Source organism: Molothrus aeneus, chromosome 3 (assembly GCF_037042795.1).
Source record: "Molothrus aeneus isolate 106 chromosome 3, BPBGC_Maene_1.0, whole genome shotgun sequence".
Taxonomy (NCBI): Eukaryota; Metazoa; Chordata; class Aves; order Passeriformes; family Icteridae; genus Molothrus; species Molothrus aeneus.
This window is the reverse complement of record NC_089648.1, coordinates 31,780,651-31,798,447: the sequence shown is the minus strand read 5'-3', so window position 1 is coordinate 31,798,447 and position 17,797 is coordinate 31,780,651. Positions and strand designations below refer to the sequence as shown.

The following is a 17,797-nucleotide window of genomic DNA, read 5'->3' as shown; positions in this document are numbered from 1 at the left end:
GAGCTCATTTCAATCAAGCTCCAAGGGGCAGCCTGCAAAGGGCTGGGCTGGGTGGCACAGAGCATCCAAGGGTGCCAGTGTGGAGGAGTCTGTGGAGCACAGCCCAGCGAGCAAGGTGGTTTTGTGCTCCTCTTCCTTCTATATTTTATATTCTTCCTTCTATATTGTAACTACAATGAGCAATTCACCTTTTGACAAACTAAATTTAGGAAAATGTCAAGGCTCTCTCTCCCTGGTGTTCTGTCATTCAGGGAACGAAGAGGAGAAAGGATGAGAGAGGGACAAGGACAGTCCCTGCTCCTTTTAAAGTGAGTGACAAAGGTCCCTCATTGCTGGAGGTGAGACTTCCTCTCCACAGCAAGCCTCGAGTCCTGCACATAATCCTGACGTGTCTGGCAGCACTTGGGTTCCTAGGAAATAGAAATTGAGATATGGATATGTGCCAGACACACACAGCTGAATATGTTTGGCTGTCATTTCGTTGGTATGAAACTCACAATCTGACAGAAAGCATAGGTGCCAAACCTGTGCTATAAGGGTCCACAGAAGAGACACGTATAAACATATGCACACGAATGCAGGTCTTTTCCCCCAACAAGCACCCATTGAGATGGACTGGGTTTGGCTGTCTAGAAGCTTTTCCCAAGTCAGTACTTGCCAGGATAGTTCCTGAGAGTGGAAAGGAGCACCAAGCTACCTACTTGTTCCTGGAGGTTATCAAAGTGGTCTTTGAGCAATGTAAAGCATTTGTGTGGTCACAGCCAGCAAAGCTTTGCTCAGTGGTTAAATAGCAGATGTCAGCCTCCAAAACTGCCAGATCGGCAACTGTCAAGACTACTAACTATCATAAACCGTAAAATCCACAGATGGCCTTTTCCAGAGCAACTAAATATTCACTTTGTGTTCATCTCAAAGACTGGGAACTGAATTTTCTAGCCTTCATCCCCCTTCAGTGTCTCCCAGGCAGATACTGTCAGCCAAAATGAGGGTGAGCTCCCGGGAGTCTGGTTTGCAGATGGATGTGGGAGAGGAACATGCTTTAGCAACAACCTGACCTCCTGGTTTTCCAATAGCTAGAGAGCTTATTTGGGGCCCCATAAGGAGATGGGGTTGATCAGATTTCCACCCTAAACCTGATTTTTAGTCTGGCAAGTTAATAGTTTTAAAGACAAAACTTGGTCATTACTTTAAAAGATGTATCAACAGTTTCAGGCAGGCCTCATAAGGACACCAGACTTTTGCCAGGCGTGAGCTACTTTTTCCACTCCGTGAATATCTTGCTGTCTTGCCCCAAATCAGAAGTGTGTGGCATTGGGTTCTGTAAGGCTCCAGATTTGACCAAGAGTGAATTGATTCTGTTTGCAGCTCATCTAGATCTCCTCACCATCAGTTCTGTCTTAGACAAAATCTAGGACTTGCACTAAACCATTTTTCTGGTTTTGTCTCTGTAAGGCACTCAGGGCTCCTCAATACTGATGCGGCTGCATGATAACAGCAATGAAGATAAATCACCTCGAAAGTAGGCAATAAGCCTTTTAGCTCTTTAGAGCAAATCAGAGCTATTCTGAACAGCCCACAGATAAAAAAATTGGCTGTTTATCTTCATTTACAGATACTGTGGAGAGGCACAGCATGCAAATTTACTGGCCTGGGGCAGCAGCTAAGGTAGCACAGGGCTTGCTGCTCTAAGAAGGGAAAGGAGGAGACTGTCTCCTCCCCATCATCTTTGCCAGCCTTTGCCACTGTATCCACCTCAGTATTTTTCCTGTAAAAGAGGTCACCATAAACAACTGCATTCCCTGCAACTGTGACTGCTAGATCTGCCACTCTGCTGTATAATAATAAAATAGAAGAAAGGACTTTATTAAATTCTTATCAAATTGTTAACCAAATATTTAATGCCTAACACCCTAACATGTCCCTCCTAAAGTAAGGAATATGAGAAAATCATCTGCCAGCAGATGATGTAAAAGATTTTTTGACTGATTTGGGTTGGTTTTTTTTTAATCTTTCCCACAGGAAATAAGATCTGTGGTTTTCTTCTGATGGGAAGAGCTCAGCATCCTTATCAGGGCTTATTCAGGTGTTGGTTGGCATGTGAGATTTACCCAGAGAGCTCGTTCACATTTTGTTCTGCAAGCAAAGTGCTGTCTTAATTAACAACAGGGAATGCCACAAACATGAGCTGAAGGCAAGCAGATATTGTGCACACCTCTGCAGCAGCTCAGAGGCTGCTGAACCTGCCACTACTGCCTCTCTGAGAGAGAAAAATGTCTTGAGTAATGGACACAAAGTCTTTTTATAACTCCCATGTGTTACTTACCTGCATGGTGGCCAAGGGAAATGTGACACAATTGCTAAAGATGATAAAAAAATATACCTATGAATACATCTTTTATATTTGTTTGGTCTCAGATTTTTCCCCTGCTCACAGATGCAAAAGAGCAATCCCTGTGTATATGCATAACCAGCTTATGTAAAAGCCTGACCATTTCAGGTCTGTGACTGTGTTTTCTTTGTGTTTCTGGACAGCAGCAGGCAAGTTAATGCTGCTCTGCTTGCTGGTAGTATTTTTGTCATTGGTACCAAACCCAGCAATTTCTTATTGTTTTCTGGTGAATTTGCTTCTCAGTAAACCCTTGCTTGATAGAACCCCTTTGGTCATTTTATTTTCAGGTTTGATCTTGCTCTCTTGCTCACTTTCACCGTTATGATACCACATCCTCTTGTGGGTCAAAAGCATTCTCCAGTATGAAATGCCATGAAAGGCTCTTATCTAAAGTGAAAGAGTCAGGAGGAGGAGGCAGATATATTGGTAAGATAAAAGTAAACATTTAATGCCACTATAGTTTGATTTTTTTCCAGACATCATATTTTTGACAATGTTTCACACCTCAAATACCACAAAAGGGATATTTTTTAGCCAGCAAACAATAAACTTTACAATTTTAATGGCAAAAGGTTCAATGCATTTGTTGACAAACTTGGAAATGGCTGTGACTTTCCACATTTTGAACTTGTCCTCATGCTGTTCTTTCTCCTTTTTTCCCCATAAAATTTAGGTGATAAAATATATATATATATACTACTGATACATCCTTTCCTGGAATTGCCCAATGATGGGACCAGAATAAGTTCTACATCTATCAGTTTCTCTCCTCCGTAGCCCTATTTTATACCACTGTTATAATGAGAAAGAACATAGCCATGGACAGAGTGAAATGGATTTAGCAAACATACACTTCAATGCATAGCACTTAGATAAGCATTTCCAACCATGATGTGTAAATAAATTATAAAATACAAGCAACTCTATAAAACAAGAACATCCTGAGTTTACAAATAAATTATATCCTTCATACATAGAATATGATGTGGATGTGGATGTTAGTAACCAGCAGTTTCAGCTATGGGTGGGAAAGAAGTAAAATGTAGAAAAGTTAGTATCTATGCATACATAAAACATATATGTATGTGTGCTACATGTAAATACTCACACACATACATATACAATAAAGAGGGTGAATACATCCATATCTATAGTATATAGAGAATATGTAATATAGCTGAAACTGCCTCAAGCACCAATTTATTACCATTATTATAAAGTTTGCTCAATACTTAAGTAGGACCACTCAAAGTAAGATGGTTTGGGTTGTGTTTTATTTCCTATCCAGGAGGGTTTGAAGGTAGTTTGTTTGAAACACTATAGCTGAATGCTACTGAATGCTACTTTTTCAGCTACTTTCAGTACCTCATTCTTTGCAGAATCATCATGCCCTTTGTGAGCTTCAAAAGCTTGCATAAGTGAGCACGAGACTGCTCTTCGTGAATTTGGTGGCAAAAGGGTGCTACATTTCCAAGGGAATTTTTTTTGTTTGTTTTGAAAGGTTGCTTGAGAAGGAGAAAGAAGAAAAGATAAAGACAATAATAAAATGGTTTATCATTTCCAGGAACAGGTATGGAAGCTCAGATAACCCTAGGATGAGCGCACAATAAATGCGACAGAGATTATTAACTTTGCATTGACAAATCATTCACAGTTGTGTTTGCTATGGTTATTTGGAAACCTCTTACAAATCTTAGGATAGCTAGCAACAGCCAGCCTCGTGTCTTCAAAAACTGCTGTATGTTGCCAATGCAAAGGCCTTGGAGTTACTAAACATAGACCATGAGGATATCAAGATTAAGCGAGGTACGCTACCATCCATGGATTTGAGAAGAAATGCCTCCCTCTACCGTCATCATCCATTCCTGTTGGTATTTAATGATCTCTGCAATGAGCTGGTGCATCCCTGATGCTGTGCAATCATCCTTCCCATCATATGAACCATCCTTCCCATCATATGAACTGGCATCAGAGGTTGCTCAGCCTCTGGCTTAGGAGAACTGAATTTGCTTCTGCAATGCAGAAGCTTCAATTTACAATTTTAACTCTGTTAGGACTAGACAGGAAGCTTCACAGACCACCAAGAGTCCAGGCTCTCAGTTGATGTAACTATGCTGTATGCAATGTAGAAATTGTTGTGTTAAACAGCTGAGATTATGAAATATCTTTCTGTAATTTCATGACACTCTGAAATATAGAGTAGTTCATCTGGAATACTTTTACAGGCTTTAACAGGTCCTACATGGGAACTGCAGCAATTTGGCTACAGAAGAACCTGGGTAACAAAGAACCTTTTAAAGAAGCCCTTGAAAGAGTTTCAAGCATAAGCTTTCCCTATAGTGTGGCATAAGTTAACTTCACCCAGGTGAGTGCAAGGGGAAAGGTTTTGTAGGCAGGCACTCCTTGGAGGAGGGAAGAGGTGATGTTGCCACCTGTCAGCAGCTCTGCCACTTCCCCTCAGCAATGTGTAAGGGGGCCATCTCAGGCTCTGTGCGTGTGTATTTATCGGTGCATGTACAACTTTTGTTTCTACAATGATTTTTAGCTCATTAAAAACAATACAGCCACATCACAAATATTTGTAGAAGGTGATTTGTAAGAGTCTATATTTTTCAGCTGTCATCACATTTGAATTCCATGCCACAGGTCCCTATTTTAAGACCAACCATATTATTGAGATAAATGAAAAAAGTGAAGACATAAACCCCACACTTCAAGACAGACTTTTCTGTAAGCAAACATGGGATTTGGTATGTATTATTCCCAGCATCACTCCCAGCTTTCAGCCTCTATAATTGCTACATTTAGAGATAAAAGAAAAAAATGGCAGTGTGTTTCTTTGATCCCTTTTTGTACATTCTATGCAGCTCTCACTAAGAGTCATGTCAGAGGATCATGCCATTGCTTTGTGCCAGCTACTATTTTATGGACCTGCAAGTTTCAGAAGCTAGGATTTATGGCAGTGGGTCTTCTTAGACTGGATCGAAGACAGATGTTCAGCAAAAGCCCTGGCTGGCCTTACACAAAATGAGAAAGTGTTAAATACCTAAGAGTAGCATGATCTTCTACTATATAAGTAACAGTAAATACCCCAAAAAATGGCAGGTGGATGAATTTTCCTCACAACTGGGTTTACTTTGTAATAACTCTTCTGATTCTTAATGCAATTGTGCCTCAGTTTTATCAGAGCAGTTGAGATGACAAGAAAACCTAAGAAAGGGAACTATTAGTTTCCTTCTTTGTCCTTCTGTAAAGTAATACTTTGGATTACTTAGATCTGAATGACTTGACAAGGAATTGTTTTGAGGCAAATGCAAGGCATGCATGGCAAAAGAAAAGACAGTGTGACAAATGCACCAGGAATTAGGGCTCTCCCACACCATTCAGAGCACAAATTGACCTGTCAGAGCCAGAGCAGCTTCTGCCTGCTGTGAGAGCTGACACAGACAGGAAGGATGTCTGAATCACCCTAAGCACAGCCAAAGTCTCCAGCCTATGGTTGCACTTCAATTTATGGCTCTAGAGCAACTCCTGTCCCTTGTATGGATAAGGTTCCTGTATGGCAAGAGCAGAAGTTCCCAGGAAGTGCCCCCAGGTGCCGGAGGGGATGTGGAGCAGTGCTGGTGTTCCACAGTCCTCTCACAGCCTGACAATGAAGAGCTGCGATCTCCTGTGACACGTGTGAACAAAGAATTAACCTTCAAACCTAATTACATTAACACTGCTGTTTCCTGCTAAAGCTGTCCCAGGGAAATAAGATTGATTTCTGAATGTGAAAATGATTAGGCATTACATTCGTGTTGCTCTTGTGTATTTTGGGCTACATGATGCCTTTTAAAAAATCAGCATAAAACAGCAATGCCTTAAAGAATGGGCTTCCTGGATGACTTGCAGAAGTGTATGTATCTTCTCTAAAATGCTGGCTACTGCAAACTGAGATCAATTTCATAATAAAGCCCTTAATGCTTTATGTGTTTTGCAAATACTTGAGTTACAGTAATTTAAATTTTGAAGTAAAAAGCTGTTTTCAAGAAGATAACATTTTATCATGTCAAATCTCCACAAAATTTTCCATTCCTTTTCTTGTATTGAGCCATTGAAATTCTTAAAAACATAGTGGCAAATTCTGAAATGAAATGACAGAAAGTCAAGAATGCATATGGATTTCAGAATATGAATACTAGTATATTATGGGAGTTAATGGCTACTCTAATTAGGGGCACAGAAATAAAATATTTGTAAGTACTGCAATTCTGCTCAATTAGTACATATTTTTTACTATGCTGAATTCATCCTTGGTGTAATCAATTTGGTTTCAGGGATCAATTTTTGTCCATTGTGATAAACAGGGTGAACATATGCTCTTACTCTTTAAAACAATGGCTAGGTACACGTTCTTTTTGCTATGCTTCTTAAGCTGCAGAAGTACCAAATCGAGCATAAATGAATAAACAAGTTACTGTGGGTGAGGAACATAACATGCAATAGGTATTTTATGATGGCTCCAAAATGTGTCCACTTGGTTTATGGAAACATCACCACTCCTGTATAACTCATGGACTGTGTGCAGGGATGATTTCCTTGGCTCTCTGCAGCTGTACTCAATCCTTGGGGCCCTGCAGAGAAGAGATGGCCTCCAAAGAACCAATACATAGTAACTGCTACTGAAATTGCTATAAAGAGAAGAAAGCCAAATAAATTACATTGTTTGGGGGGATTTTCAGAGTTGGTTGGAGTATATTTCTTTAAGAGAGAAAGGGGTATGTCTTTAATACTTAGAATATAAGTTTCATGATAGGAAATTGCTGTGGAACCGACTAGAAAGTGACTTTCACACAGGACCTTTTTTTCCTTTCCAAATAATCCTATAGATTTTAAGTAGAATTTTCTACAAAATCCAGTGACAAAGGTAACAGAGTGAGTAAGATTTTTTTTACGAGTTGTAGAGCACTAAAAGAAAATAAAACTATACAAATGTTACTTTTGCTTTTTAAAACAGCTTTTCTGTTCATGTAACCACTAGAAAATCTACCAGTATTGTTTTACCATTGGGGTATTATAAGATGGCATTGATACAAAGGTGCAGGGAAAGAAGAGTTGCACTTAAGTAAGCAGTTAATTGATGCATTTTGAGTATATTAAAAAATAGTCTTATTTCCTCATAAGCAACAGGAGGGTAACACAAATGTATGAGAGAGGAAATTTTCTGAATGTGCTTATTTCAATATAGAGGAATAAGAAACCGAATTCCACAAAATAATTATTCATGCTCATATGTAATTAAAATGCGGTTTTGCACATTTGTTTATGAAATACAAAGGATGTTACTTCCCACAAACTGTTTTGTAGATAAAGAGGCAAACTAGTAAAATAACTGGATGTATAGGGAGGTGCTGACCCTTGTCCTTTCGATGTCAATGTGAATTTTGCCATGGCTTCAGGTACTGAGGATTAGTAAAGATGCCATAGCCAACATGCTTGAAGTGCTGTATCTACTCATTTGCTTTATTTCCAGATGTGCTGAGCTGAGCAGACCCTGCACTCCTCAGCTACAACTGTGAGTATGGACACACTGGGCCAGGGATCAGAAGCTGACAAAACATGTCTTGCAGTGGTATAGATTGTAAAGAGGTGAAGCTAAATGTCATCAGTCACAGTCTCAAGAAAGAACAAATCACTCATTTTTGGACTGATAAACATGGGAACCCTTAGCCTAGAGGACAATTTTCCAGCAAGTTACTAGCACCAGGAAAAGGAGTTAGGATAAAAGTACCTCCTCATTCATAACTCCAGCCAGTACAAAGCAAAACATATATGAACAAGAAAACAAGTTGTGGGGGTTGGATCAAATTGAAAAGATATTTACTTCACAGTAATGTCACTTCTCTCTCTTACACTGCAAAACAGGCTGGGAAAATGATGGTGTTCTCCAGCATATAAGAGAGTACAGAACAGCATTTAAACAAACCTTATTCTCTGCTAGAAATATGTTTGTGTCATCTGGGAAAGCTGAATTTCTCTTTGAGTGGCCTTACTCTGGTAACAAGAAAAGACAGTTAACATTTATTCATATGTTGTACTGATTAGGAAATATCTCTACAAACACAAGTTACTTAGAAACAGCAAGTCTGAAATAGGAGAAAACACCAAGAGAAAAACAAGCTGTAAATACATTTCAAAAGTGTATTTGTTTTTTTTTTCTTTTTCTTTTCTTGACTAGCACCATCTGTACACAATAAAGTATGAACATAAATGTTTGGATAACAAAGATTTGCAAGGCACTTGAACAGTTTTTCTGGATAGGTTTTCTTTTAATGAACCTCTCAATGGAAGTCCCACAACCACCTTTCCTCCTTCCTCAGCTAATGCAGGGAAAGAAGTGTCTTCTGCCAGCAGTTCTTATTTACAGACACGTCCTTAAAAGGTTCCACAAAGTGCTCTTTTAGGCTAAGAGTATCAACAACCTTCTATCTCCATTTTCCATGCTTGTTCTGTTTGTTTTTTTAATACTACTCCTCTGTATAGTATAGCAAATCTCTCATACACACAGCTGAGACTTGACTCCAACCTTCATCCTCATTCTTTTGTCTTTGGGATGCTGTTTGGAAGGAAAAAGGAGGATGGCAGAGATGTGCATTAAAATTCTCTTGAGGTTCATCCTTTATCGGCGTCTAGAGGTGATGTCAAAACAGGTGATCATCATGAGATGGGCCTTGCAGAAGTTGACACGGTTTTCCAAACGCTCAGTCACACATTCCAGGGCCTCCAGGTATTCCAGAGAATCCAGCTCAAATACCTGCTCCAGATCAACTGTGAGAAAGAAAACAAACAGATAGGAAAAGTAGACCATACTTAGTGATGACTGGTGGGAGTGTCAGAGCTAATTCCAGTCTTCAAACTCATCACTACTATATACAACATCACCTCTGGCTTGCCATTGCCTTTAAAACTTGCCTTTTTGGTTTAATGACTATTAAAATGATACAGCAGCTTGCCCACAGTGAAAAATACTCTTAAGTTGCATTGGATGCTTTCTGTAGTGATCTGCTCTGCCATCCTCACCAGAACTGCAGATGCCTTTGCCATGCTCCATCATCCTCCAGCATATGTTGAATACTAGTATGTTGAATGTACTTTCTCACACATTCTGCTGACCAGAAAGAGCTTTAAATAGCTGCTCTCTTCTGGGAGGGCAAGTCCTTTGCTGAATTCAGAACTTGGAATTTATAACAAACCTCTAGGGTCCTTGTTCCTCACACCTCTCCCTATTCCATGTGATTCCCACTAGACCACTCCAGCAAGGCAAGGGAAGGCACACACTAAAATCCTTCCAACACAAGTGCCCAGCAGCTTCCGTGGAAGCCAAGTGTCATTTTCTGAGCCAGCACTGCCCATCATATCTGGTTCCTGATGTCTCTGCAACCCTCCAGGCGTTCTGCACTTACCACATTTGGAATTAGAAACAAAGGCATCACACAGTAAGGGGACAGCAGTGCATAGCAAATTCTCTCTCTCTTTAAAACTGTCCTTTTAACTCTCTTCCTTTATAGTGTTCCTGAAACCTATAGGGTGGTTGTTTTGCAGAATGCATCAATCTGGTGTCAGCTTTAAGCAGCTGTTAAAGGAAGAGTTAGGATGTTGTAAGGAAATACACCAGCCAGCCTCCTTTTGCCACTTGCAATTATCCTAAATAAACTTTTGCACATTGTGGGTTTTTTTCTAGAACTCTTTGTTATGAACTTATCTGCTTGCTAATACTAAAAACTGTTGTATAAGTACTGCAGTACTCTTTATGGTTTTTTCTTTAGAGGTGATGAGGTCCTTCTTCATTTGAATGTGAATGCCCTTTAAGCTCTCTGAACTTTACACATCTATAGTTATAAAAAATGGGCCAAATTTCATTTCATTTCATGTAAGCCCACTGCTGCCAAGGGACAAGTTTGCTCCACAGTGTTATTTTGTGGTAGAAGAGCAGATTTATAATATTGCTCATATGTTTGAGTGATCTGAGGCCAAAAGAAAAAAATCTCATTTTCAGGAGCTGTGGACTGAAACGCGTGAACGTTAATCTACCAATGGCAACATTCACCACTAGAATGCTGTACCATTTCAACCTTCAGCTCTCAGGCAAAAAGGATTGTTCAGTTCTACTGTTAACATTTAATAAGAGTTATAGAAACTAGTTCTAGAAAGACAGTCAATCTAAAGCTTACCCTAAGGTCCTATGTTGGTTCATTTTAGTTTACAAACAGTAGCTTACATCTCACTCTTACCAGACATTTCTGCTTCCTTCCATCCCCCCTATTAAATAAACCAAAGGAAACCTATAAGTTCAGGAAATAAAACAATGCTCTTACATTCACTGAGCCATTTATTAGGATCCAGCATCAGGTACTGTTTGGTCACCTCCAGTTCTCTCATTAACCACTCATATTTGGCCTTGACCTCAGCGATTCTCTGCTGGCGATGCTCCAGGATTTTCAGCTTGGCATTGAAACATATCACCTCCTGCCAGCCAGGAAAAAGAAGCAGGAAAAGAATAGGTGAAGAGGAGAAGAAATGCCTAGGTCCATTCAGTGAAATGATCTTCCAATCAATAATACTGACAATGAGCCGTTTACTCTGGAAGCTTATGAATCACTGCATGAAATCATCCATCATCTGCTTTATTTTTATTGCTTTTGCTTGGTTTTCATGTTTTCCATCAGTGAGCTTTGGAGACTTTGTAATGGTAGTTAATAATAAATCAGAATAATTAATACCAGGCAGCATCTTGAAATTAGATTAACTGTAGGAAAACATTTCTTTTTTTTTTAACACAGTTTGGCTAAGAAAATCTAAGCTCTTGGGAGTAGAAAATCCATTGCTTGCTGTATTGAAAGCCTAAATACACCCCTGTGCTTGGTGCATAAGTAATGCATTAGTCATATTTTAAAATAAGAGAACTGGTAGCAATATCAAATTTGAAACATCCTTAAACAAAGGGAGTATGTTATGAAAAGCCCTAGCAATTCATAGTCATTAATAAAGAAGATATATTTTCTGTAAAGCTCTGGAGCACAGTAACAGCATGAGGTGCAGTGCTGGAGACAGCCAGCCTGGCCTCACACGACTTCTGAGGGGTGGCAGCCACAAAGACGTGGAGCAAATGAAACCATCTGAGGACTGTGCTACCCTCGCTAGTGTGGAAACAATTCCAATAGCAGAACTATCCTCATCCAAGCCTGTGTGAAGATCTCAACACTATTTCACAATCTCATCTGTAAACAAATCTGCTGTGGGTGAAGTGCAGTGGAAACCTCACTCCAACAAGCTTCTCCAAACATCACAAACAGCTTCAACAAGTGTCAGAGGCTAGGTAGGAAAAATGACTTAAAATAATAATGAAGTCTATAATCCATCGTTACTCTAAAATACTCAACCTCAGATATTCCTCCCAATCATATGTTTTAAGTGCTGACCTTTGCAATTTAGGCCCGCCAGGAGATTACACGGATGGCACTCACCTTGCTGTCCCCACCTCGCCGTCGCTGGAGCCTCTCCACGTCATCTATCTCATAGACTTTGATCTCAAAGGGCTCCCCCAGGCCCCTCTGCCCGCTCCGCAGCGGCCCATCCACCCAGCGCACCCCGGGGCTGCTGGCTGGCTTCCTTGCTGGGGAGGTGGTGTCAAGGGATAAAGCTGGAATGAGCCTCCTCCTCTGTGAACCTGCCAATGGAGAAAGTGCCACTGCATGTTAGCACAGCTACTGCTTCTCCTTTCTATTGCAGAGAAGTCTACAAGTGATGTATGTCTGGCCTTCTCAGACACAGAAGAAAATGGGAACCCAGGGGAGGCCATGGGAGCTGGAGCTGCAATGTGCAGTGCCCACCCATCATGAGTGACACCCTCAGTGTTGGAATGTTGGGGGACACAAGACAGATGATGGACTTTGGACCTGGTTAACATAGAGAGATTTGATAACAGGATGCCTTGGCAAAAGCAAACGGAACCTTGAAAATTAGACCTAGATTGCAAGAAGATTAAATCAAACAGGTTTACCGGAAAAGAAAATCCTATTAAACTCTGCAAGCAAGAGATGTTGTTATATGCGTAAGTTTGTGTATGTGATTTTAACCTAATCATTGCAGTACACATTACCAGTCTCCCTGAAATAGTATATAAGCACTTGTATCCCACAATAAAATCAGATTCTGATCACCGAGTCAGTCTCCCCGTCTCTCTCCATCGCCAACACCTCAGTGCTCCTTGGTGCCTGACTCCAAGATCTGGCACTCAGAGGGCACATGTCCCCTGAAGCTGACAAAGCCTGTGTCTGCTCCCTGTTGATTAGGTCTCAGCACATACAGGTGAGCCAATGAAGGACCCAAGCCAGCAGGACAGAACTGGTCCAGCCAGGCTTTCCTATCTCTTTACTGCTACTGACCCTTACAGTCAAAGGACAAGCACTAGCCAGCCTCTGCAAAGTGCCTGCCACATAAGATGCCAAGTCAGGGCCTACAGTAGAGCAAGGAGGAATAAAATGGATGTCCCTGGTGTAATGGCAGTGGTTTGCTGGGAGAAAGAACAAAAACACACACACACAAAAAAATCAACAGGTTACATTTCATTGCTTGGTTTAGTATAATTAGAGCAATGGCTTGGTTGGAAAAACCCAAAAAACTCTAAAAGTTTTGTAGCTGACACAGGGTCTTCCCTAAGACACAGCAGGAATAAAAAGGATGGGAGAAGCCAAAAACAAAAGCCGGAGCCAGCAAGTTTGAGTGAAACTATTAACTGGCTTTCTTGGCTGCAACTACATAAGTGATGCCAGCCAGCAGGGAAGAGATGCTGAATGATCATGCAGATTTTATTTTAAAAATAAGATAAAATCATTTATAGGAATTTCCCACATTACATTTATTGAGACTTGAATGTTAATAGTTTCAACATGTCTGTCAACTTGGTGCTTCAATAAAAGCTAAAAAAAACCCAAAATATCTATTGATTGCCTAATTTTTGGATTTTCAAGTAAGAAAGTATTGCCTAGTTTCATTCATGGGAGTCTGCTTCTGTGCTGACTTTGAGAACTATTCACATCTTATCCTATGACTTCTGAGTACAATAGTCTGTCCTAGAAACCAGTAGGTCTGTGTTAGAGACAAGTAATTAACCTGCAAATTCTAGCTTTAAAATGGATGAGAATGGTCTCTTGGAAAACCTAGTCTACAGAGCTTTTATTTGGAGACATCTGAGATAACCCAGTGCAGGAAAAAGAGAGCACAGTCAGAGATGATTGACAGAGTTCTGGGTAGACAGGGAGCTCTACAAGGCCCCTTTACACCAAACAACCTGAGATTGCCATCCTATGACACTTATCATAGCTGTGTTTATTGCTCAAACTGCAGCCCAGCAAAAAAGCTCATGCCAGAACAAATGAAGCCTTACAAATACCAGGAAGCAGGAGTTATTTTAGTTCTCTGGTACCAGTCACTGGAAGACAATGTCAGCATTCCCTTACCTTGAATGCATTTCAGTTAATCTCTAGATTAAACTGCCTGATCAAGACAAGAGACAGATCTTGATAAAAGGAAAAGCAAGACTTGACCCATTACTATAGCCAAAAACTGACAAGAAGACAGTTTGGGAAGAGCCCAACAAACTGTGATTCTAAGGGTGACTTCTGTCAGCAGTGCTAGGGAAAGGTAACCAAATGCTGGGAACAGCTGCATACCTGAAGGGAGGTGAGAGCACATGGTGGACTATTCAATTTTATTTCATGCAGGGAGAGATCCTGAAATAGGCTCAGCTCGTCCTGGGAAGCAAGTCCTCCGCTTGCTTAGACGGGAAGGGCAATGAGTATCATCCTAGTGTCACTCAAGATCAAAAGGATTCAGGCATTAAATAAGTTTTTTAATACTTTTGAGGCTTTTGGCCATGGTGTCTTACAGAAGCAGTCTGTCAAATTTTGTCTGAGTGTAAATACAATCTCTTTGCTGTTTGACAACTTTTAGAGCCAGCGATATCAATAAGCATCAGATATGACCTTCTGTTTAATGCACCCAGTGCTGCTAATTATTTATTTTTGCTTTCTGCCCCACAGTAATGGTCACATCTCCTTTCCTGACATACCTTTAGACTAGCTCTAGCATTTCAAGGAAGCAGCTGAGCAGACTGGAAATTCCTTCTGCCCAGATCTCCATGCATGGCTGGATTACAACTAAGTGCCTTTTTCCATGATGTTTGATTTTCTTCCTCTTTTCCCCACAGTGGCTGTTAAAACCACCTTCTTGTGTAATGAAGCACTTCTAAACCACCCCACTGGAAAAACTCTGTCTCCAGCCAGAGTCAAAGTCCAAGTCCAAGACTCTCTAGAAATGCAGGTGGATGGCTCCAATGCACCTTGCCACAACAGCAAAAGGGTCCTACTTTGAGCAAAGCAAAACAGATTGCTGGGGTATGAAGTAGAGGAATGATAGCAATTTTTTTTGCATTTTTTTCCCATTAATATCCATTTGGCTTAATGGGAAGCAGAAGCCTGTGGTGTAGAAGGAGGGCTCCAACCTGAGGCTTCCTTTAACAGCCCTTGGGAGAGGGGCAGCTGAGAGTGCAGCAGTGGAAGGAGACATTAACTCATTGTGTTTTTCTAGCCAGAGCTCGTGTCTGGGCTGCCTGTGAGTTATGACAACAGGACAGGCTGCAGCTCATGGTGCACAGGGGCAATGCAGCCGGGCAGAGCTGCCTACACAGCCTCCTTGCCACCCTCTGCCAAGGGATCCTCTGGGACACAGGTGACCTGCACGGGGCTTCCAGGGGGTACAGCTGTGTGAGACACAGGAGAAAGAAAGAGATGTCTGTTTATCTGCACCTTGAATGCTGACTCAGGATGATTTATCTGAGGCGTAGAGTGCTTTGAGGAGAAATTAAAATGAAATATATTCTTCCTCTTTCCAGTAAGGTAAAAGTGGATCTAGTTTGCTCTAAACATGCACTGATTAATAGGTTGCTTATTGGCCCAGGTACAGAAAATAATGGTGCCTTTTGACAGGAAGCTCCTGACACTGACCTTTCCATTTAGTCTCTGATTTTTATCTTATTTTATGTTAATTGGGATCAGTAAGGAGATACAGCCTAAGCAGAGCTTTGGGGTGAATATCACAAAGCAGCTGACAACTTTCTCATCCCTAACAACACACAACAATTAAATTGTTAAAATTAATGCAGTTTTCCATTCATATAGAAAATATCCATCTGAAGTCCCAAATTTATTGGGTGCACTTGACAGAGTTAGGATCTCATAAATTTTGACTCTGTAATAAATAACACGCTTTGTGGTAATTACAGCACACTACTCCTCTATTCCCTATGTATGACTTATGAAGAAAGTGGGAATCCAGGGAGCTCAACAGATCCAGGAACAGATCTCAGCACCCTCCCACCTCTGCGCTGCCTCTGCCCCTCTACACCTTGGCAAATTGGCTGACCCTCCCACCATGTAAATAGAATTCATTCCTCCATTCAAAAAAGAAAATTATACCAAAAATCAATCTGAAAGAAACACAGTAAGATGAACCCAGCGTAAAATAACTTCACATTCATTTATAACCATGCAGTATGTAAAGCAAAATATCATTTGCTAAATGCCCTGAAGAATATGTTTTTCACTTGGTTTGAATTTACCCACCCTCAGAATAACCTCTCTTGAACCTAGCTTGAGTATGAATAACCAGGCTGTGAAACAGCCATGAAAATACATAGGGTATAAGATTTGCTTTTGCAACAGATCTATTGCTCTACCTTAAGCTATAGGTTAAGGTTTGGCCAGGTTAAATTTAATATAAAGAGAGTAGCACAGCAGTGAGGGCATGCTGTTGTGTTGTGTCTGTATAAGTTGGACTGTTCTGTTCCCCCATCATGCAATGGTTCTGCCCTGGTTCTCCCTTCCCTCCTTTATGCTGCCAGTTATCCCAACTCCTCCCCAGTTGCCTTGGAGATTAATGTACCCTTTCTCAAATCCCTCCCTGGTGCCCTGTCCGTCACTCGGCGCTCCCACCCTTCTCTCTAGAACTCTCTAGAAACTTCCAGCTAGAGCATCGAGTGATTGGCTCAGGGCCAGGGCCCCACCCTCAAGTTATCCCCATTGGGGTTTTCCCTAAGTCAATCTTTTGTATCCCACTCCCCTCTGAAACACTATTCGTCCAAGGGCTGACTCCTCCCTTGTTTCCCTCCCTCCTTATAAGCTGTTGCAACTTCTCCCTCTTTCTCTTTGGCTGTTGGTTTCCCTTGGGATGTCATAAACCTGCATTTACCAGAGCTGGAGAGCACTCTCTTATTTCTGCTGACTGTAGCCACAAGCCAAGCCATGTCCTACCACAAGGCAGCGCTGCTCTGTCATAGCACAGAGTGTTTGCCTCAGGTGCTGTCCCGAACCACGGAGATCGGGACAATGCCCCCGTACTGCTAGCGGTGCTGGATAGCCAGCCGGGACGTCCGAGAAGGACAATTCTTCTCCAGCTGGACCGCTTCAGCATGCAGTGTGAAAGTAGATCTGACTGAAGAGTGGCACTGAAGCTACAATATATTTCAGCAAAGGTAAGACCAGGGAGCCTTAAGGCATGAGAAATACAAACCAAGGTATGTGAGGGTAACTTTAAGGATAAAAAGGCACACTGACCTTGACCAGCAAAATTGCCAAACTGCAAAAGGATGTGTGCTCATAAAAGTATGTTTTGACCAGGGCAAAAGCTCTAAAAACTCTGGTTTTGCTTAAGTTCTGTATATTTTGGAGTGTTCCCCTTAGGCTTCTTTCCAAGCACACATTCCAGATTGAGCATCTTTTCTGTGAAAAAGGTAAAGGCAAAAACTGCAAGTACAAAATCTTAATGAAAAAGTGCAATGCATATCTCTTCAAAGCAGGATACATCCAAATGGGATGCAAAACAACTGCTGTCCTAGAAATTTCAAGGTGTTTCAAACAGAAAATGAAACTGTAACTTGATACAACAACATTTCAGAAGTTTATATTGTGTGCTCCAAGGAGGGATGTGGAGCCAAAGCTATTCCCCACAGCATTTAATGTTATGAGATGCAAAATTGCTTTTCTGTACAGAACCTGTTCCTCAGCATTTTGGTTTTTCTCACCAGACAGTCCAAGGAAGTTACAAAAACCAGACCTGGCTAACTAGAGCAGTACCCCTAAGCTATTCCTTCTGTGGCTCCAACAGGAATAGCAGTGATGTCAGTTGTAGCATCAAGCTTCTCTTACTAGCAGAGATTATCTCTCCTATTTCCTCTGCTGCTCCTCACTGTCTGACAACAGGGCTCCTGCTCGGTTTGAGTCTAAAATGGGATCCTGACTTTGTCTCTCATTCTTTTTTCCTAGTGGGATCTGCCCCTATGGTCAATTGTCCATGACTGAACCAACTCCT

General features: G+C 41.1%; 1 protein-coding gene across 1 annotated transcript in view; it reads right to left on the bottom strand.

Moving 5' to 3' along the window:
* Window positions 1-2,810: 2,810 nt before the first annotated feature.
* Window positions 2,811-17,797, bottom strand: part of KIF26B (kinesin family member 26B) — a 277,322-nt gene continuing 262,335 nt past the window's right edge. The window contains exons 13-15 of the mRNA XM_066546619.1: window positions 11,896-12,098; window positions 10,747-10,897; window positions 2,811-9,199 (exon numbers count right to left, since the gene is read on the bottom strand). Coding sequence (XP_066402716.1) covers window positions 9,051-9,199; window positions 10,747-10,897; window positions 11,896-12,098 — 503 coding nt within the window. The 3' untranslated portion in view covers window positions 2,811-9,050. The remainder of the gene's footprint in view (window positions 9,200-10,746; window positions 10,898-11,895; window positions 12,099-17,797) is intronic.